At 37.2% G+C, this 22,618-nt stretch overlaps 2 protein-coding genes across 2 annotated transcripts; both read right to left on the bottom strand.

Annotated features, from left to right (window-relative positions):
• Positions 1 to 10,170: 10,170 nt before the first annotated feature.
• Positions 10,171 to 15,533, bottom strand: LOC116133109 (ABC transporter B family member 15-like). The gene is given in 10 exon segments (XM_031418779.1): positions 10,171 to 11,756; positions 11,836 to 12,717; positions 12,869 to 13,409; positions 13,539 to 13,692; positions 13,695 to 13,995; positions 14,078 to 14,194; positions 14,196 to 14,257; positions 14,372 to 14,426; positions 14,526 to 15,300; positions 15,396 to 15,533. Coding segments are annotated over 9 exon segments (3,741 nt in total). The 5' UTR covers positions 14,757 to 15,300; positions 15,396 to 15,533; the 3' UTR covers positions 10,171 to 10,358.
• Positions 15,534 to 15,899: 366 nt separating this feature from the next.
• LOC116133110 (calcium-transporting ATPase 12, plasma membrane-type-like) lies at positions 15,900 to 21,639 on the bottom strand. The gene is made up of 3 exons (XM_031418780.1): positions 17,508 to 21,639; positions 17,157 to 17,409; positions 15,900 to 16,177 (listed from the first exon to the last, which is right to left on the bottom strand). Exon 1 carries the CDS (start codon positions 21,392 to 21,394, stop codon positions 18,275 to 18,277), a length of 3,120 nt encoding a protein of 1,039 aa, XP_031274640.1. The 5' UTR covers positions 21,395 to 21,639; the 3' UTR covers positions 15,900 to 16,177; positions 17,157 to 17,409; positions 17,508 to 18,274.
• Between the last annotated feature and the right edge of the window lie 979 nt (positions 21,640 to 22,618).

Raw genomic sequence — 22,618 nt, 5'->3', positions numbered from 1 at the left:
TGAACAGGTTATGGTTATGAAACCAGGAAGAAGAAAGGCACAGAGTAATTCTATCACAAATTAGCAATAATCACATCATATTGGTTGCTCAAATTGAGAGTTTTCACACAAAAGCGATGCATGGCAGCATAATAATATTTCCATGCTCTGAAATATTTTTGAACCGCACAAGTGAAGCATTACATCAGAAAAATCACCAACAGTATAAGCAAAAATTTGAATAAGCACATAATACCAAAAAGAACCTTTAACTTGGCTATAAAATTCAACCTACATTTTGTGCTCAAGTTCTTTGAATTGTTGTTGAAGTAGAAACTGCGATGATCAAGTGATTTGTAACGGTTTTCAGCATATATTTCAGCCCCAACTTCGTTAAAATCTGAACGACACCGAGTCCATTATCTTGCTACTGCTTCAGACGAGTTAAACTTTTGTAGTGCAAGAGCTGGATTTTGCGCAATATGCCCATCATATCAAGACCATGATCACCATACAAACGCTCAACACAACTTAAATTTAGAGCTGCAATACCGCAGAAATAGGGAGAGATTAGAAAAGAAAAATCAATCTTAGGCAAAGGGAAATAAATTGTAATTCCGAAATCAGATATTTACAAACCATTAAAGTAATCCTTATATGGAAGGGGGCCCAGATTGATTTTATTTTCATTGATGAGAGTCAAAAATTCTTTGCACGCTTAGCAGTTGAGCTCACAGATTCTAACAGCATGTCCAGCTCAAATCTCAAATCATAATAAAAATGTCAAATCACTTACTAAAATGGGAAAAATCATATCCATCCATTCTTGACCAAGAAATTTTTTATAGATCCAATCCCAAAAGAATTGAATAATAAAATAGATAATCACGCTGTATAAAGTACATAAGCACATAATATACAAAATCTTCTAGTTAAAATCCCTTTTCAACTCAATATCTGAAACAGTTGAATGTCAAGCAAAGAGATATCAAAAAAAAGAAGAAAGCCAGAATCACAGCTGATCAAATAAGTTCAATCAAACTATAGGATGAAACTTGAAAAAGTGGCGTGAATACAATCCCAAACCCAAAGAGGAATACATTCTACCAAAGAATAATCTAGAATCATTTGCAAATCTAAATCGGCTAATTGTTTCCGAGCAGCTGCTCCGAAAGAAATTTGTCGGTTCCAAATATATCGAAAGCATAGACTCAAAAACCGTGTCATAATAGGACCAAATACATAGAACAAGGCTTTTGTGAGTTGAACATAATTCCAGCCCACAAAAGAAAATGGGCCTTCAAAGGCTTTAAGGCCCCAATACAGTAGTAAGCACATAACACATTAGGAATACTTCAAAACACTGCTATATCAATACAAGCGGAATACTAAGCATCACAGTCATACAGAAACAACAACTTTACAAGACAGAAGAGTAGTTTGATGAATTTTATAAAACGCATATTCAATTCACCATCGGAGTTGATGAGGAGTACTGGTTTCTCTGGAAATGTATGAACTTCACAATAAAACCAATTGGCAATGCGAATGCTCCCAATGCAGTACAAGTTAACCATTGCCTCCAATTCAATCTCTCTGTAGAAGCAAACTTGTTTAGGAGCTCCACCTCAGAAACTGAACAAGTATAGCTACTCCATTAGTCCAAGGGACAATTTGTTCTTGTGAATGCCTCTGAAAACATTCGTTTTCTCCAACTTCCTGCATTGAAGAAACTGAAAACCTGGCAAAGAAAAAAAGTATTGAACACCATTGTACCATTCACTCAGGACTCACTTTGAAAATGGAGTCGCCACAAATTGTAAGATCAATAAGACTGCTATCTGATATAGGGCTTGAGATAGAAGATTCCTCCACATAATGTTTGTATAATGGGTTCAGTAGGACCTTGAGGAGGGCTCCAATAGCTCATCAGTTGGTCTTTCAGTAGCCAGAGCCAAAGCTACAAGTGTATCCAAGATGATGTTCAACCATACCAACTGAACTGCTGTTAGAGGAATCTTATTACCAGGAACAAAGCTGCAACAACGTTGATCACTAGAGCGGCAATATTAAGGGTGAGTTGAAATTGGATAAACGTTTTGATGTATTATAAATACATCGTCCCACCTTAGAACATAGCCACTGTAATGAATGCATCATCTAATATGACGATGTCTGAGCTTTGTTTACAAATTTCGCAGCCGACTACCATCGAAAGTCCTATGTCAGCTTGCTTTAGTGCAGGGGCATCGTTGATGTCGTCTCAGTGACTACAACCACATGGCCTTTCGCTCTCAAACAATGTACCATCGAAAGTTTGTCTGAGGGAGAAGACCTTGCCATTACCCGGATCTTATCAACCTTTTCCATTTTCCTTCCGGTGTATAGTTACGAAATTGTATGCCTCTACCACCTCCTCATCATTTTCCGCTTGGCCATTGTACTGTAGTATTCACACATTCTGTGGCTATAGCTTTTGCTGTGAAAAAATTGTCCCCTGTGATCATTTTGATGCCCAGTCCAGCTGATTTGCAAATTTCCACACCTGTCTTTGCACCTGGTCGACATGGACCTTAAGGGCAATATTCCCAGCAAGGTTAAGCCATCTTCTTCAGTGTTTGATGGGTCTTTCCATTTTTATTGTACTGCATTTTCTTCTTAAATATTTGTTTATGAGCAAAAGCTATGCATCTAAGGCCTTTAGCTGCCATGCGGCGATCATATTTTCAGTTTTTTGCCTTTCATCTTCATCGATGGTCTTCGTTACCCATCATTCTCAATATTGTGAACACATAGCTAGGATCATCTCAGCAGCTCCTTTCAGTGTACATGATTGTGTTATCATCTGTTTTCCTAATTGAAACCCCACTGCGTTTTTTATAAGAGTTGAAGGTTTCCACTGGAGAATGTGTACTTTTGCTTCACTTTTTCCATGTTCATAGCCAATTCTTCGGTAGCCCACGAAAGAATTGCTTTCTCTGTTGGACTGCCATAAAATTCAGTACAGATCCTGAAACAGATTTGTAAGCACCACCAGTGTGTTCAAGCCAACTGCTTGGTAGAATAGGCACGAACATTTGAGGCAACCATATTAGGAGAATCTTTCTCAATGGATTTGGCCAAGCCAAAACCAGTCACTTTCATCTGATGAATGTCAAAATGCCTGTTTTCGCAGTACAAACAACTGTGGCTGAGCTCGTTTTTTCGTAACCCGAAAGTTTCTTTACCATTGCTTTATCAGCCATCATTCTCTTCATGGAATAAGCAAGCGTGAGAGTTACTGCCACTGGTAAACCGATGGAATTACCGCTACCACAGTGGCAACCGTGGCCATAAGAAGTGTGCAACAGATTTGAAAATAGCATTAAATCTGTTTTACTACCATTATACTCCTTATTTCCTTCTATCTTTGTGTTTCCCAGTGAAGTAGTTAAAAGTAGATATGCAAGAATCAGAAAAGCCAATGAGAAGCCTAATTTTTCAATGGAGCAAATTAGTTTGTCAAGCCGAGCTTGAAATTGAGTTTTTTCAGTGGATTGACCATCTGCTATCGAACTCATCCTTCGACCCATTAGTGTTCATTCCCACGGACACCAGAGCATCTGACCATAGCCATCTACTACTTTTGTGCCAGATAACAGAAAAGGATTATGGTTACAGTTGACTTCGACAAAGGCACTGTTCCTGTCATGCTTGACTCGTCGACCTCCAAACGATACCCTTTCAAAAACAGCCCATCAGCTGGAATCTGATCACCAGATCTCAGGAGCACAACATCTCCAACTACAAGGTCAAATAGGAGGCTTTTTGGTGCCGAGCATCTTAACAACTTCAACTTTGATATTGATACTCAACTCTTTGCGTTCGGTACTTTGAGTTTCCACTATCAAGTTGATGACCGCGGAGAGAGCAAACATCAAAAGGACAGCAACAAAATACTTCCACCTTCATAACAACCTTCTTCCACCCCATGTGTTAATTCCAAAAGCAAGAGCCAGGGCTGCCCATACTAGAAGAAGATGTATGGCGGTGTCTTTAAAAGCACCAAGCAGGAAATAGCGAAAGCCTTTTGGAGGTGGCTTATGGTAGGAGTTAGTACCAAAAATTGAGACCTCCTAGTAGTATCATCCTTGCTGCCGCTGATTCCATTGTCGGAACTTACTCCCAGAGCGGTGGCCACACCTTCAACTCCCCCAAGAAAATGCAGATGCATCCAGTCTTTGTTCTCGAACATTAGTTTTGTGTTGAGCACGAACTGGTTTGAGAAACGGTAGGTTGAATCTCAAGGACAGGGTAACGAGGAGGACTTTTCTCCGATTCTTGTCGACTTTTGGATATGAGAGAAAGCTCATCCGGGTAGAATAGATTGTCAAATAGGCCTTGCGCCACCGCCTTGAGCTCTGGTAAGCGTGGTGGTGGGGATATCAGACAGTAGTGTGCTCCATCGGACATGGTGTCTGCTGATGAGGAAGCTGGAAATTAATTTCTATCTGTTGATGCAAAATGAACCACTTGAATCCAACGCACAGCTCAAAGTTCATTGTGAATTTGCTGGTCGTTTGCAATGATGCTCCGATTTTTAAACTGTCATTCAGTAGTTATCAGCGCAACTTCCTGAATGTTCTATAATTGCCTTGAGTCACGGAACTGAATTCCAATTCCAATTCAATAATTTTTATTTTCGAACTCTCAAACAATGCCTTACTTTTTGAGCTTCACCTACTCCTTCGCAATGATAACTGAAGTTTTTTGGTTTTTTTTGGCATACTCAATTACGTATCAAAAATACAAGATATAAATATCATGTGTGTTACAATAACGATTCTAAATATTCATCAATGGGAGAGACATGCATGTTGGTAAGTCTTATAGTATTCACTCTTTTATCTTAACATAATTTTAATTAGACAAACTTGCTTTAGAAATAAATTGGTTGTTGTATAATCACTCCATGAAATGAGATTAATCGCACCACTAAAAAATTTTAAAATTCACAAACTTTAGTACTTTCTCCCAATCATCTTCTTGGGGACAATAATGATAACTTAGATCCCTTTCTTTCAATCTTGGAAAAACATGTTTGAACTAATTGTCGTTGCCAACATTTCGTATGTTAAATTCCACCATGTTTTACAATGAAGAATAAACTTTCAAAATGGCAATCAAAGCTGTTGAATAATCTTTGGAAAAACCTTAAGTTGACTCTTTGAGGCATTGATATATGACACTATCATAGATGTCGTCAATGATATGTCTGATTTGATAAAGACAATCTTGAACAACCAGGTTCAAGAGGTGTACAACATCTCGCATGAAACAATTTGCCCCTACAAATGAGCTTCCCGTAACTTGGAAATTTTCCTGAGGACTTTAATTGCAACATCATTGCTTGTAGCATAGTCAATGAGATCGTGTGGACCGTACTTCAATTTTCAATCAATCAGGCACTTGAAATGGCATCAGAAATGTCGACACTGTTACGAGGAGGAGGAAAATGAACAAATTGAGGACTTGTCTATTCAACTTCCAATTATCATTGATCCAATGCCCAATCAACATTATATACTCCATCTTCTGATTGCTGATTTCCATAGATTTGTGGTCGAATTGATCTTTCTAACACTCTTCAACAGTGTCTTCAACTTCTGCTTCTCATTTCGTATACCTTCACACAATCATTTTTGCAGGTATTACATGAAATCAAACTCCATTAAGGAATCACATACTTCATCATGTTGTCAATCCTTTCCTCCACAACTGTAATGGATGCTCATACATAAGCACACAAGGGCAATAAGTTCCTCATTTTAGCATATTGAACTAGCCTCTTAGAGTAGGTAAGATAGTAGATGCAGCTTCATAACTAGTAGTGGGAAAGTTTTTCTCACACTCTTTTGTGATTTCGTGGACTAAAGCACTAAAATTGAGAGGTGGTTTCATGGCCTAAAATGTTAGCGTCATTATCACCAAATACAGACCTAAACTCTTAAGGAGGCTTGTTGAATCCTTGACGTTTGTTCACACCTTCAATGAACAAAGCAATGTTATTCTCTGTGAAAAGCGCCTCATACACGTAGAAGTTGGTTTCCTGAGCTCCTTGGCGGAAGCTTCTTTATTAGAGATTCTTCTTCTTTCTCTAGATATTTCGTCAAAACTGGTTGAAAGAACTGCCATTGCCGGCAAAATCTTTTTGGCATATTTCATTTAAACAGTGTGAGATTCATAAACGCAAAACCCCTAAAAATCTAGCCTTAGAATTTTCTTTGGTTGAAAAAAAGGAAAATACAAACCGTCCACCATCCAAAAACTGCAAGACGATTGCAAGAACCTCTCAATCCGGAAAAAGAACTGAAGCAGACTTTAATTTATCAAAATCTTGAATTGAGGACTTTAATTTCTCTCTTCATGCCAGATCGGGCCACCAAAGTTTAGGCATATAGGGTATTGGAGAAGGGAAGGGGGAGAAAAAGAGAAGGAAGAGAAAAAGAGAAAAGGAGAAGAAATAAGAAAGGTTAAGAAAAAGAAAAGAGAAGGAGAATAGAGATGGCGAAGAGGAAAGAAGAAAAGAGATGAAGAAGAGAGAGAATATATTTTCATCTTTACACTGTTTATACCATGTCAGTTAACGAATTTTACTAACAAATCTTAACGATGAGTGAGAAAGTGTTGTTTTGAAACTTTTCCAGTGAGAAAGTGTCTTTAGGCCAAATGTTCGGGGGGGAAATTTCATTCTCTATTAAAAGAAATATGTGGACTCATTTAGGGATGTTCAAAACCGAGTGCCCGAAGCGGTTAGGTTTTTTTTTTTAACCAAAATGGAAATTCGATTCAGGCTATAAGCTGAACTGAATTCGAACTGGTTTGTAACTGATCTGGTTATGAACCAAACCGAATTTTTAGTTCGGTTTGATTCAAGCAAGTACCCGATTTTGAACCAAATTTGAAATCCCAAAATTACAATTCTACCCCTACTGTAGAATTAAAGATAAAGCACCTTTTTTTTTTTTTTTTTCTCTTCTTCTTCACCACCCGTTTCCCTCGATGTTACCTCCCACGTCCACCCTGATCTCCCCCACCCCACCCTCACCATTTTGGTCACCCCTCACATATTCACCTCACCTTCTTCCAGCCCCATTATTTACATCCATCACCATCCTAACTGATTTGTGCCTCACCATTTTGATTATTGTTGGTTGTCTAGATTTTAGAGATCTTTAGGTTTTCTGGTTTAATTTTGCTTGGGTTTCGGAGATACGTGTAGAAGAGAAGTGAAGAGGTAGTTGGATTTAAGAGATTTTTTATTAGAATGGTTGGGTTGTTTTCAATTTTAATTTTAGGCAAAAAAATGGCTCGATTTGGATAACCGATCTTTTGCATAGCTGAACAGAAAATCCAGGTTTTTCCTTTATTATAACTCAAAATTGAACCAGATTTTCGGGTACCTAGTTTCTCTAGTTTGGTTACCAGTTCCAATTCGTATTTTGTGTATTTTTTAAAACTTCTAGGTTCATCTTACACTTTTTTAAGCTCAACTTTTTTTTTTTTTTTTTTTTAATAAGTTTAACCTTAATGAAAATTATAAAAAGTGATATTATAAGTTTTAAATATGGTCATACTCTATTTTATATTTGTTTAATCTATAATATTAAATTTTTACCTAACTTTAACTCTAAATTTTCATAATCATTAAAACCTTTTACTTTATGTCAAATATTTTTATTGATAGATCTAAAAACAAAAAAAAGTAAGTCCGAAATATAAAATGGACAAAAGGGAAAACCTAATTAAGTAGAGTGGTGTTATTTTAGCCTCATACACAGAGAATTAATGAGGCCCCAAATTCATCGTTTGTAATTCTCATTCAATAAAAGAAACAGTGGACGTAGGCTTAAGATTCAAACTTGCCGAATCTTTTCCTAGAACAGTTGCCCAACCCCTATGAAAACAAGTTGCATTGGGTTATATAGCATCCATTTATATGATAGAGTTGAAGTAAGATTCAAATACGTAAAATTAGGAAGTTGCATGATCTTCGACTACCTTAGTTGGAATCTAAATCAATTTGAATATCTTCCTTCCAAATTGAGCCAATCTAAATATCTTCACTCCTAATAGAAGGTTATCATCTTCGGATTTCCTGCACAACACTTTAGGTCCGTTTGGTTCATTATTCTGATAGTTTTTAGAATAATATTTTGAAAAAAGTTAAATTTGGCGGGTATTACGATGTGGGATTTGAAAATTAACAAAAATACACCCTATATTTGTTTATTTACTAAACACTGTTATAATAAAATATTAAAAGTTAACAAAAACACCCCCAACCCAACCATTAAATACGGACAGCCAGAATCTGGTAAATGTGGGTTACTGGGGTGTTTTTGCAATTTCTAAAAAAATATTTAAGGGTATTTAACTAAATTAATAAATTTAGAAGGGTTTAAAAGAAATTGAATAATATAGAATAATATTTTGGGAAATGTTTAACTTTATTGGGAATACTACCGAGAGTGAACCAAAACGGACCCTTTTATCTTCCTATTGACATAGGAAATGTGTATTGCCATCGCTATTAACTGCAACTCTTTCAACACGACAAAGATCTTGGTGGGTTACTAGGGGTGTTCAAAAGAACCGGTTGGAACCGGAACCGGCGGGTACCCTGAGTTTGGTTCCGGTTCCTACTCAGAACCAGTCGTCAATGGGTAGGTTCCGGTTCCAAATTTTTGGAACCGTTACTGTGCGGTTCCGGTTCCTATAGTTTGGAACCAGAACCAGAACCAGGAACCAGAAACCGAGACTAATATAAAATAAAATTAAAGATAAGGGGGGTTAATAAAAACTTTTGTAGAAAAAGTAATGTGAATACATTTATATTTATATTTCATAACATTTAAAGTAAGTTTGTTTGCCTTTTGAGAATCTACCTTTATAAAGTAATGGAGTTAGTAATTTTGAATTTATAATTTGTAATTTTATTTTTGTTAACAAGTGCCAGATGGGGGGTATTTGTAAGTTTTTAAGGGTTTTTTTTGCCATTTTAAAAACTTTTGAGGGGTCATGTAATTTTACAGGATACCCAGAACTGGAATCGGAATCGTTGTTACAGGTTCTGGTTCTGGGTACCTAGGAATCGGAATCGTCGGTTCTTGTTCTGGTTCCAAATTTTAAGGAATCGTCGGTTCCGATTCCTTCAAAAAATGTAGGGTACTTGGAACCGAACACCCCTATGGGTTACAGCTTCGATTTTTTGTTATTTTTTTAAACTCTAGAGCTTGAAAGGTGGGCGTCATTGTTGAACTAATTTTCTCACATAGGGTTTAGGATAGGTGGTTTAGGATAGGTTTATTATATATTCAGCTTTGACTGCTTTAAAGATTATGATCCACAAAGTTTTTTGACCCACTTTAACTGAGATTCCCATCTGCTTTGGTAAAATGCTTAGGCGCTGAAAGATGAATCTCAATAAAATCATAAAATGTGGATTATATAAGGGGGACCCACCACCGTCATAATATATTCTTTTTCATTCTCTCTTTGTTGTAAAGCAAGCCTTATATCGTGTAAAGCTCAAGAAAAGCCAACCCACCACCGTCATAATATATTTATGTAAAGTTAAAGAAATTTTTGTCAGTTGTATCAATCCATTAATACATCCACTAACCAAAAGCTTTATAAGGTTAAAGATGAAGATGAAGCTTTTCCGATGATAACATGCATGTTAATTAGTTCAGATAAGTTGATTTAATCAGTGCGAATGGAAATGATTTAGATAGAAAAGCAAGCCCACCATCCTCATAACTCTATATAAAGTTAAAGAAAAGATTATCTTCAACAAAAATACTACGTTTATAACCTCTTTTTACAAACTTTCTCTTATGATTCCGACTCTTTTTACAAACTTTCTCTTATGATTCCGACTCTTTTTACAAACTTTCTCTTATGATCCCGACGTAATAGTTTGTGATTAGTCAATTCGCAAATTATCAAACAAAATCTATATACGAGCTGATCAATTGTTAACTGCCATGTCAGGATTATGAGAAAAAATTTGCGAGAAAAATTTGTGGACGTAATATTACTTTATCTTCAATTATATAAGGAGGACCAGAATCTCTGAAAATATTCTTTTTCATTTTCTCTTCGCTGTAAAGCAAGCCTTATATCGTATGAAGTTCAAGAAAAGCCCACCCACCACCGTCATAATGTATTTATTTAAAGTTAAAGAAAATTTTGTCAGTTGTATCAATCCATTAATACATCCACTAACCAAAAGCTTTATAAGGTTAAAGATGAAGATGAAGCTTTTCCGATTATTACAAACATAAAATCAAGACTGAAATCTTCTTACTGAGTAAACCCAAAAAGGAAACAAAAATTTAAATTTGATTGATCGTTGAATGAGTATTAGTATCTGGTCTCCTTTGGAGGTTAACTAACGCGTGGTAAGCTCCTGTGGATCCTTTGGCCAACAAAGAATGATGGTTCCCTTTCTCGATGACCTGCCCTTTGTCTAATACAGCAATGAGATCACAATTTTGTATAGTACTTAATCTATGTGCTACCACTACAGTGGTTCTTCCAATCATCATGTGCTCAAGCGCATCTTGCACTAGTTTCTCTGATTGACTATCGAGCGCACTAGTTGCTTCATCTAATAGTAATACTGTAGCTTTTTTCAGTATTGCTCGAGCTAGCGCAATACGTTGCTTTTGACCCCCTGATAATTGTACTCCTCTTTCCCCACACCAGGTGTCATATCCGTCGTTCAATCCAGCTATGAAATCGTGAGCATTGGCGGCCTTAGCTGCCTCAATTATCTCAAACTCATCCATGTTGTCATCTACACCATAAATAATGTTTTCCCTAATAGTACCAGCAAATAATGTAGGCTCTTGACTAACGAGTGCAATCTGCCTTCTCAATGATTTAAGATTGTATGATCTAATATCCCGGCCATCAATTTTTACTATACCCTTTGAAGGATCATAAAAACGTTCGATTAAACTAATAATCGTTGATTTCCCAGACCCACTTTGCCCTACCAATGCCATTGATTTCCCAGCTTCAATGTTGATAGAAAAGCCTTTGAAAATCATCACATCAGGTCTAGCAGGATATGCAAAATGTACATCTTGAAGTTCTATATGACCTGTTATTTTTTCAGCCTTGTAGCCTTCAGAATCATCAGGCTGAATTCTTGTATACCGCTCCAATATAGCGAAGACTAACCTTACAGCATCTGAGCCTCTGGCAAGATCTGTGGAGATGCTTCCAGCAGTAGCTATGAGATAGCCACTGCTCAGAAGGATCATGAAGGTCTGCAAAAAGCCCTCGGAAGTGATGTAGCCCTCTTTCAGGAGTCTGCCACCATACCAAAAATCCAAAGCCCAAGTGCAAGATGTTAGGCTTTGTGAGAAGGCAAGGCCTTTTCCAGAATACCATGACTGTTCGACAGTCTCCATTCTTGGTCCTTCCTGGGCCTTTCCTAGCATCTTCAGGATTTTGTCTTGAGAGGAGAAGGCTGTGATAGTTCTCAAGTTGGAAACAGCCTCACCAGCAAGCTTGCTGCTCTCTTCTTGCGCTTTTATGGCCTTCTTTGACATATTTTTAAGTAGAACCTTCCTAGTATAAAAGCATACTATGATGAGGGGCTGGACTGCTATCATCACCAAAGCAAGCCTCCATGCAATGACTAAACCCATAGTGAAAGCTACGGCTACAGCCGATACAGTTTGTACAATGAGAGACATGCGATCACCCACTAAAGATCTCCCCTGCAACGAGGTTCAAATTTTACATTAAATCTTCCTAATCATATGAAATATCAATTGGGAACTGTAAATTAATACATACCACATTTGCATCTTTGGCTAATCGGGAACAAATAGCACCACTGGAATTTTCATCTTGATCAAACCATCTCACTTTAAAAGTGAGTATCTTTGATAACATTCTCTCTCTGATCCTCTTGGTTAAGTGTTCACCCATATAAGAAAAATTGTAATGTTGGCTTAAATCAACAAACAAAGAGAACACTGCTAACCCAATCAAACTCAAAGCATAAATCTTCGTTTTCTCCTTAATCTCATTGTGATCCTTCAAGAAAAACACCAATACCATAGACCCTATGGTAAATGAAACCACAGGTTGCACCGCACCAGACAAGATTGCACTTAAACACCCCAAGCTTGCCTGCTTCCATTCAGGTAGATTCAAAGCTAACAATCTTCTAAATGATGGCACAGGCACCTTGTTCTTGTAATCTTCTCTATTGCCTTTTCTTTTTTCATCATCATCTTCTCTTCTAAGGTTAACATCCAAGTATGATCTGGAAGATGAGCCATTCATGGATGAAGAATTGAGATTTGTCATCATCATCTCTTCTTGGGTTGTTGTTTGCTTTTTTTCAGTTTGTTGTAGACGAACAAGGGAAGTATAAAGACCGTTTTCGTCTTGCAAAAGCTCGTCATGTGAACCTGTTTCCATGACATGGCCGTTTTGCATGACAGCAATCATGTCGGCGTAGCGGATGGTGGAGAGACAGTGAGCTATGATGATAGTGGTGCATCCAATAGAGGCGTTGTCAAAGGCTTCTTGGACCACACGCTCAGATTCAGAGTCGAGGGCACTTGTTGCCTCATCCAAAAGAAGGATTCTAGGTGCTTTGATTATTGCTCGTGCAATAGCAATTCTTTGTTTTTGCCCACCAGACATTTGAACTCCTCTCTCTCCCACCTGTTCATATGATGATAACTTAAGCACAAGAGCTCAACATTTTTTACTTTTATTCAACTATTTTGCATATCAAGATTCAAGAAATGTACTACTAATTTTAAAGTCTTAGATGGTGGGCTAATTCATTAAGTGGGCGACAATCAAAACTAACCTCAGTTTCATATTGCTGAGGCAACTGAGAGATGAAATTATGAGCATTTGAAGCTTTGGCAGCTTCAATAACCTCTTCCATTGTGGCATCTTCTTTGCCAAAAAGTATGTTTTCTTTAATTGTTGTTGAAAATAGTGCAGGCTCTTGGCTCACCAAACCCATTTTTGACCTGAACCATTTCAGTTGTATTTTATGAATAACAACTCCATCAAGAAGAATTTCACCTCTAAGTGGGTCATAAAACCTTTGTAATAGTGAAATTACTGTGGATTTCCCTGAGCCACTGCCTCCCACTAAGGCTACTGTCTTTCCTGCTGGAACTTTTATGTTAAGATCTTTGAAGATTATGCTTTCAGGCCTTGACGGGTATGCAAATTCTACGTGTCTAAACTCAACTTCACCAGAAACATTCTCCAGAACTTGACCTTCCACGTTGTCCGAATCAATCTTGGGAATTCTTTTTATTACCTCCATTATACGTTCTCCCGCGGACATTGCTTCTGATATGGACTTTAAGTGAGATAAACCAGGTCCCAACGCCCTGATCAACAACAAAAATATTTTTTTCATACATCTATATATATATATATATATGTGTGTGTGTGTGTGTGTGTGATGTTTTTTCAATTGTATTTTTGTATTTTCTGTTAAGTCAAAAGGTAATACTTACCAGCCACCAACGACAATGGCAGAGGCCACAGCATAGACGGTTCCTCCCTTAGCACCATGGTACATGACCATTCTACTGCTGTAATAAGCTATGGAAGACCAAATAGCATAAACGATGTTGTTGCTTCCAACAGCCCAGCCTTTAGCCAAGCCTGCTTTACCCACAAATTGACAAAGCTTTCAAGGGCCGAAGAGAACTCGTTGATGGTTTTGGTTTCACCAACAAATGAATAAACAGTTGTTATAGAAGAGATTGCCTGTTCCGCAACTGTCCCAGCCTTGTTGTACTCTTCTGCCATCTTCCTTGCTAAATTCATCACAGCTCTTCCACAAATCATTCCAGGAATTACCAGAAGCAGAGCAGTGGGAAATATAACAATGGTTAACCTCCACGACATCAAGAATCCTACTACATAGCTTCCGATAAATGTTGCAGCATTGGCCAAAAACTTTGGGAGCTGTCACAGATTCAGAGAGTTAATTTGTCACATATTTCAAATAGTTCTTTCATACATTAAGTATGAGATTGATGATGAAAACCTTTTCACTTATAACATCTTGAATGACAAGAGTATCATTAGAGACGCTAGTGATGACTGCTGCAGTGCTGGTGACATGCAAATCGAAGTATTCAACATCTTGCCTTAATACTGCTTTTCAAATATTTAGCTCTCGTTCTTGTGGCTTTCCTTTCACCTGTTCTTGTCCAACAATATCCCTCTACCATTTCCCAAAAGTTAATTAACGTATGGAAACTACCATCAATCTATGAAAGAAAAACAAAGTATGTATTGATAAATTAAAGAAATAAATGATAAAAATTTTGGAACCCACCTAGGAAACCAGCAAGCCATCCCCCACAAGCTATGTACAACATATACACTGAATTCTGCCACCACAATATGAAAATCCAGTTAGTGTTTTATGTTTCCAGGTCCCAAAGAAATAAAGAAATAAAGAAATTACTAAACAATAAGTATGATGAAACCTTGTTAATGTCATGGATGAACAACTCTTTGTTATCAGTTGACGCAGTGCCAAAATTGTTCATAACTTCACCCATCACAAACACCACTAAAGGTCCAGTGAAGCCATCACAAACAGCTCTGATGAATCCCAGAGACATCAACAACATATCCACACCGTCTGCATGCATGAAAATGGACAGTACAGACCCGTTCTTCCTCTTCACCTCGCTGCTTTCTCTTTCTCCTCCCATTTTCACACAAAATTAAACCAAAACAAACAGGTCTTCTGCTATGGCTTACAAAATGATTTTACAGTTCAGCATGCATATGGACTGGTCAAAGATTCAGAGGTCTGTGTGATTTTACATTAATTGAACATGTTCCACTTCCAAGGAGAGCTCAATGATTGTTTAATTAGTTTCTTCTAATTTAACCACCCACGTTGATCACCTTCGGATATTCTTGATTATAGAACGTGAATTTGTGATTCCCGAATCCTCATGGATTCATTAATATATCAATTTCTGGATTAAATTAGTTAATATTAAGGAAAATAATCTCTATTACTGCTTGATACTTTTGTCTAATCCTCCCTTAAATTACTCATTTCTGGTTAGCCATCCACTAAAAAAATATATAATTGACAATAATTAATGTAAGTAATCAACACCATGTGCTTTTCCTTAACACTAAAGCAAGCCTCCATGCAAGGACTAATCCCAAAGCGAAAGCCATGGATACAGCGGACACAGTTAGTACAAGGAGAGACATACTATTACCCATTAAAGATCTCCCCTGCAACAAATCAAATAAATTTCCATATTCAGTGTTAAATTAATCTTACTACTCTTATAACATATTTAGTTTTAAAACTTTAAATTAGTACGTACCACATTTGCATCTTTTGCTAGTCGGGAGCAAATAGCCCCACCAGATGTTTCATCTTTATCAAACCATCCAACTTCAAAAGTGAGTATCTTTGAAAGCATCCTCTCTCTGATCCTCTTGGTTAAGCGTTCACCCATGTAAGCAAAATTCTAATGTTGGCATAAATTAACCAATGAAGTGAACACTGCTAACCCAATCAAACACCAAGCATAAAGCTTTGTCGTTTTCTCTTTAATCTGATCAGTGATCTTTTAAGAAAGAAACATTTACCGTAGACCCAATGATAAAGGAATAAAAAGGTTGCACAGCACCGAAGAAGATTGCACTTAAACACCCCAAGCTTGCTTGCTTCCGTTCTGGTACATTCAACGCGAACAATCTTCTAAATGATGGCATTGGCAACTTGATCTTGTAGTCATCTACCTTGCTCTTTCTTTGATCATCATCATCATCATCTCTTCTGGGGTTTAAATCCAAGCTTGATTTGAAAGATGAGCCATTCATGGATAAAGAAGTAAGGTTTATCAACACAGTCTCTTCTGGGGTTGTTAGCTTAGCTCTTTTTCAGTTTGTTGAAGAAGGTAGTCCATAGCTTCATTGCCTTATTCACCCGTTCCTTGGTCAAGCACATCTCTTCACATGAATATGAATATTGAACAAGTTTATATAAATCTTCATGAATGCTGAGGTCAGAGTATCCATATGTGTCCAGCAGCAATAGCAAAAAGAACATTTTCCTCTGCCAGTTTATTCTCTTTCAACTCCTTAATTTCAGCCACCAAAGCTGCAAAATAAATAAGGACTTTGAGAAAAAGAGCAAAGTGGAAACAATACGTAGAAGCAACTCTAGGCATCCTCTGTAAACTATATTTCAGACACTTAAGACTCCATTAAAGCCAGCTCTAAATGTTATAGAACCATTCTTCAATGCTTCTCAGTCAGAAACTGTTACATGTCAATAAATATTGCATAAACACTACAGACAGAAACTTAAAACATAACAGAAAATTTATTTTTATAAAAAGCATCTGAAGTGGACACTATAAAATTCAAGCTGAAATTATAGCTTCTAATTAAGTATATACACACAAAAACTCTTTTGAATCAATTGTCACTTATCTTATAATAGTTAACCAGGGAAAAGGCAAATATGAGTGTCAGAACCAGAGACCACTATCAACATTTCTTGCTCTGAAATCTTAATAGATATAACCCCATATAAATGCAATGACTAGAAGCAACAATACTTCCAGCACAATTGTCACATAACCTCATGCAGTGTGACATTATCCTCTAAACATACAATGTAAGTCGCAAACAAAGCTGATCAAACATAGATGTTTGCCTCATCATAATTAAATGTCACCATTGTTGAAAATGTTGACAAGCAAGCTGACAAAAATGAAGCAACATACCATAACCAAGGGAAGTGAATATTGTCAACAGTATAGGATCCATGACAGAGATTTTCAAAAAAAGCAACTTTGAACAGTTTATGGTTATGAAACCAGGAAGAAGAAAGGCACAGAGTAATTCTATCACAAATTAGCAATAATCACATCATTATCTGGTTGCTCAAATTGAGAGTTTTCACACAAAAGCGATGCATGGCAGCATAATAATATTTCCATGCTCTGAAATATTTTTGAACCGCACAATGTGAAGCATTACATCAGAAAATTCACTCAACAGTATAAGCAAATATTTGAATAAGCACATAATACCAAAAAGAACCTTTAACTTGGCTATAAAATTCAACCTACATTTTGTGCTCAAGTTCTTTGAATCTTGTTGCTTTAAGTAGAAACTGCGATGATCAAGTGATTTGTAACGGTTTTCAGCATATATTTCAGCCCAAACTTCGTTAAAATCTGAACGACACCGAGTCCATTCATCTTGCTACTGCTTCAGACGAGTTAAACTTTGGTAGTGCAAGAGCTGGATTTTTGCGCAATATGCCCATCATATCAAGACCATGATCACCATACAAACGCTCAACACACCTTAAATTTAGAGCTGCAATACCGCAGAAATCAGGGAGAGATTAAGAAAAGAAAATCAATCTTAGGCAAAGGGAAATAAATTGTAATTCCGAAATCAGATATATTACAAACCATTAAAGTAATCCTTTATATGGAAGGGGGCCTCCAGATTGATTTTATTTTCATTGATGAGAGTCAAAAATTCTTCTGCACGCTTAGCAGTTGAGCTCACAGATTCTAACAGCATGTCCAGCTCAAATCTCAAATCATAATAAAAATGTCAAATCACTTACTAAAATGGGAAAAATCATATCCAATTCCATTCTTGACCAAGAAATTTTTTATAGATCCAATCCCAAAAGAATTGAATAATAAAATAGATAATCACGCTGTATAAAGTACATTAAGCACATAATATACAAAATCTTCTAGTTAAAATCCCCTTTTCAACTCAATCATCTGAAACAGTTGAATGTCAAGCAAAGAGATATCAAAAAAAAAGAAAGAAAGCCAGAATCATGCTGATCAAATAAGTTCAATCAAACTATAGGATGAAACTTGAAAAAGTGGCGTGAATACAATCCCAAACCCAAAGAGGAATACATTCTACCAACGAATAATCTAGAATCATTTGCAAATCTAAATCGGCTAATTGTTTCCGAGCAGCTGCTCCGAAAGAAATTTGTCGGTTCCAAAATATATCGAAAGCATGACTCAAAAACCGTGTCTAATAATAGGACCAAATACATAGAACAAGGCTTTTGTGAGTTGAACATAATTCCAGCCCACAAAAGAAAATGGGCCTTCAAAGTGCTTTAAGGCCCCAATACAGTAGTAAGCACATAACTACATTAGGATACATTACTTCAAAACACTGCTATATCAATACAAGCGGACTACTAAGCATCACAGTCATACAGAAACAACAACTTTACAAGACAGAAGAGTAGTTTGATGAATTTTATAAAACCGATATTCAATTCACCATCGGAGTTGATGAGGAGTACTGGTTTCTCTGGAACATGTATGAACTTCACAATAAAACCAATTGGCAATGCGAATGCTCCCAATGCAGTACAAGTTAACCATTGCCTCCAATTCAATCTCTCTGTAGAAGCAAACTTGTTTAGGAGCTCCACCATCAGAAACTGAACAAGTATAGCTACTCCCATTAGTCCAAGGGACAATTTGTTCTTGTGAATGCCTCTGAAAACATTCGTTTTCTCCAACTTCCTTGCATTGAAGAAACTGAAAACCTGGCAAAGAAAAAAAGTATTGAACACCATTGTACCATTCACTTCAGGACTCACTTTGAAAATGGAGTCGCCCACAAATTGTAAGATCAATAAGACTGCTATCTGATATAGGGCTTGAGATAGAAGATTCCTCCACATAATGTTTGTTATAATGGGTTCAGTAGGACCTTGAGGAGGGCTCTTCAATAGCTCATCAGTTGGTCTTTCAGTAGCCAGAGCCAAAGCTACAAGTGTATCCAAGATGATGTTCACCCATACCAACTGAACTGCTGTTAGAGGAATCTTATTACCAGGAACAAAGCCTGCAACAACGTTGATCACTAGAGCGGCAATATTAAGGGTGAGTTGAAATTGGATAAACGTTTTGATGTTATTATAAATACATCGTCCCCACCTTAGAACAATAGCCACTGTAATGAATGCATCATCTAATATGACGATGTCTGAGCTTTGTTTACAAATTTCGCAGCCCTGAATACCCATCGAAAGTCCTATGTCAGCTTGCTTTAGTGCAGGGGCATCGTTGATGTCGTCTCCAGTGACTACAACCACATGGCCTTTCGCTCTCAAACACTGTACCATCGAAAGTTTGTCTGAGGGAGAAGACCTTGCCATTACCCGGATCTTATCAACCTTTTCCATTTTCTCTTCCGGTGTATAGTTACGAAATTGTATGCCTTCTACCACCTCCTCATCATTTTCCGCTTGGCCATTGTACTGTAGTATTCCACATTCTGTGGCTATAGCTTTTGCTGTGAAAACATTGTCCCCTGTGATCATTTTGATGCCCAGTCCAGCTGATTTGCAAATTTCCACACCTGTCTTTGCACCTGGTCGACATGGATCCTTAAGGGCAACTATTCCCAGCAAGGTTAAGCCATCTTCTCTCAGTGTTTGATGGGTCTTTCCATTTTTATTGTACTGCATTTCTTCTTTAAATATTTGTTTATGAGCAAAAGCTATGCATCTAAGGCCTTTAGCTGCCATGCCGGCGATCATATTTTCAGTTTTTTGCCTTTCATCTTCATCGATGGTCTTCGTTACCCCATCATTCTCATAATATTGTGAACACATAGCTAGGATCATCTCAGCAGCTCCTTTCCAGTGTACATGAATTGTGTTATCATCTGTTTTCCTAATTGAAACCCCACTGCGTTTTTTATAAGAGTTGAAGGTTTCAACCTGGAGAATAGTGTACTTTTGCTTCACTTTTTCCATGTTCATAGCCAATTCTTCGGTAGCCCACGAAAGAATTGCTTTCTCTGTTGGACTGCCATAAAATTCAAGTACAGATCCTGAAACAGATTTGTAAGCACCACCAGTTGTGTTCAAGCCAACTGCTTGGTAGAATAGTTCACGAACATTTGAGGCAACCATATTAGGAGAATCTTTCTCAATGGATTCTTGGCCAAGCCAAAACTCAGTCACTTTCATCTGATTGAATGTCAAAATGCCTGTTTTCGCAGTACAAACAACTGTGGCTGAGCTCGTTTTTTCGTAACCCGAAAGTTTCTTTACCATTGCTTTATCAGCCATCATTCTCTTCATGGAATAAGCAAGCGTGAGAGTTACTGCCACTGGTAAACCTGATGGAATTACCGCTACCACAGTGGCAACCGTGGCCATAAGAATGTGTGCAACAGATTTGAAAATAGCATCTAAATCTGTTTTACTACCATTATACTCCTTATTTCCATTCTTATCTTTTGTTTTCCCAGTGAAGTAGTTAAAAAGTAGATATGCAAGAATCAGAAAAGCCAATGAGAAGCCTAATTTTTCAATGGAGCAAATTAGTTTGTCAAGCCGAGCTTGAAATTGAGTTTTTTCAGTGGATTGACCATCTGCTATCGAACTCATCCTTCGACCCCATTTAGTGTTCATTCCCACGGACACCACGAGCATCTGACCATAGCCATCTACTACTTTTGTGCCAGATAACAGAAAAGGATTATGGTTACAGTTGACTTCGACAAAGGCACTGTCTCCTGTCATGCTTGACTCGTCGACCTCCAAACGATACCCTTTCAAAAACAGCCCATCAGCTGGAATCTGATCACCAGATCTCAGGAGCACAACATCTCCAACTACAAGGTCAAATAAGGAGGCTTTTTGGTGCCGAGCATCTCTAACAACTTCAACTTTGATATTGATACTCAACTCTTTGCGTTCGTTACTTTGAGTTTCCACTATCAAGTTGATGACCGCGGAGAGAGCAAACATCAAAAGGACAGCAACAATAATACTTCCACCTTCATACCAACCTTCTTCCACCCCATGTTGTTTAATTCCAAAAGCAAGAGCCAGGGCTGCCCATACTAGAAGAAGATGTATGGCGGTGTCTTTAAAAGCACCAAGCAGGAAATAGCGAAAGCCTTTTGGAGGTGGCTTATGGTAGGAGTTAGTACCAAAAATTTGAGACCTCCTAGTAGTATCATCCTTGCTGCCGCTGATTCCATTGTCGGAACTTACTCCCAGAGCGGTGGCCACACCTTCAACTCCCCCAAGAACATGCAGATGCATCCAGTCTTTGTTCTCGAACATTAGTTTTGTGTTGAGCACGAACTGGTTTTGAGAAACGGTAGGTTGAATCTCAAGGACAGGGTAACGAGGAGGACTTTTCTCCGATTCTTGTCGACTTTTGGATATGAGAGAAAGCATCATCCGGGTAGAATAGATTGTCAAATAGGCCTTGCGCCACCGCCTTTGAGCTCTGGTAAGCGTGGTGGTGGGGATATCAGACAGTAGTGTGCCTCCATCGGACATGGTGTCTTGCTGATGAGGAAGCTGGAAATTAATTTCTATCTGTTGATGCAAAATGAACCACTTGAATCCAACGCACAGCTCAAAGTTCACTTGTGAATTTGCTGGTCGTTTGCAATGATGCTCCGATTTTTAACTGTCATTCAGTAGTTATCAGCGCAACTTCCTTGAATGTTCTATAATTGCCTTGAGTCACGGAACTGAATTTCCAATTCCAATTCAATAATTTTTTATTTTCGAACTCTCAAACAATGCCTTACTTTTTTGAGCTTTCACCTACTCCTTCGCAATGATAACTGAAGTTTTTTGGTTTTTTTGGCATACTCTAATTACGTATCAAAAATACAAGATATAAATATCATTTGTGTTACAATAATGATTCTAATAATATTCATCATCCATATAATTGATGGAGAGGCATGCATGTTGGTAAGTCTTATAGTATTCACTCTTTTTATCTTAACATAATTTTAATTAGACAAACTTGCTTTAGAAATAAATTGGTTGTTGTATAATCACTCCATGAAATGAGATTAATCGCACCACTAAAAAATTTTAAAATTTCACAAACTTTATGTACTTTCTCCCAATCATCTTCTTGGGGACAATAATGATAACTTAGATCCCTTTCTTTCAATCTTGGAAAAACATGTTTGAACTTAATTGTCGTTGCCAACATTTCGTATGTTAAATTCCACCATGTTTTACAATGAAGAATAAACTTTCAAAATGGCAATCAAAGCTGTTGAATAATCTTTGGAAAAACCTTAAGTTGACTCTTTGAGGCATTGATATATGACACTTTATCATAGATGTCGTCAATGATATGTCTGATTTGATAAAGACAATCTTGAACAACCAGGTTCAAGATGTGTGTACAACATCTCGCATGAAACAATTTGCCCCTACAAATGAGCTTCCCCGTAACTTGGAAATTTTCCCTGAGGACTTTAATTGCAACATCATTGCTTGTAGCATATTTGTAATATACTTTATCATAATGGTGGTCAACCTAATTAATTAATCTGAACCATATAATTGAAAGCAAGGTGACAATAATTTTAATTTTACTGTTACATAAAATGTAAACATAGTATATGTTTCGACATACGAGTGAATGTAGAATACATATATCGATTCATTCATGCATGTAGTAATTAGTTAATAAATTAAATTACTCACAAATCGTGTTAACACATGCATAAATTAATCAGTAAGAAATTAATT

The sequence above is a fragment of the Pistacia vera genome, unplaced genomic scaffold (genome assembly GCF_008641045.1).
Source record: "Pistacia vera cultivar Batoury unplaced genomic scaffold, PisVer_v2 Contig265, whole genome shotgun sequence".
Lineage (NCBI taxonomy): Eukaryota > Viridiplantae > Streptophyta > Magnoliopsida > Sapindales > Anacardiaceae > Pistacia > Pistacia vera.
The sequence above is the reverse complement of the archived record's forward strand: the minus strand, read 5'-3'. Positions and strand labels throughout refer to the sequence as shown.

Bases quoted from the DNA above. Each gene is read 5' to 3' on its own strand.
- LOC116133110 (XM_031418780.1), bottom strand. From the start codon at position 21,394: ATGTCCGATGGAGGCACACTACTGTCTGATATCCCCACCACCACGCTT.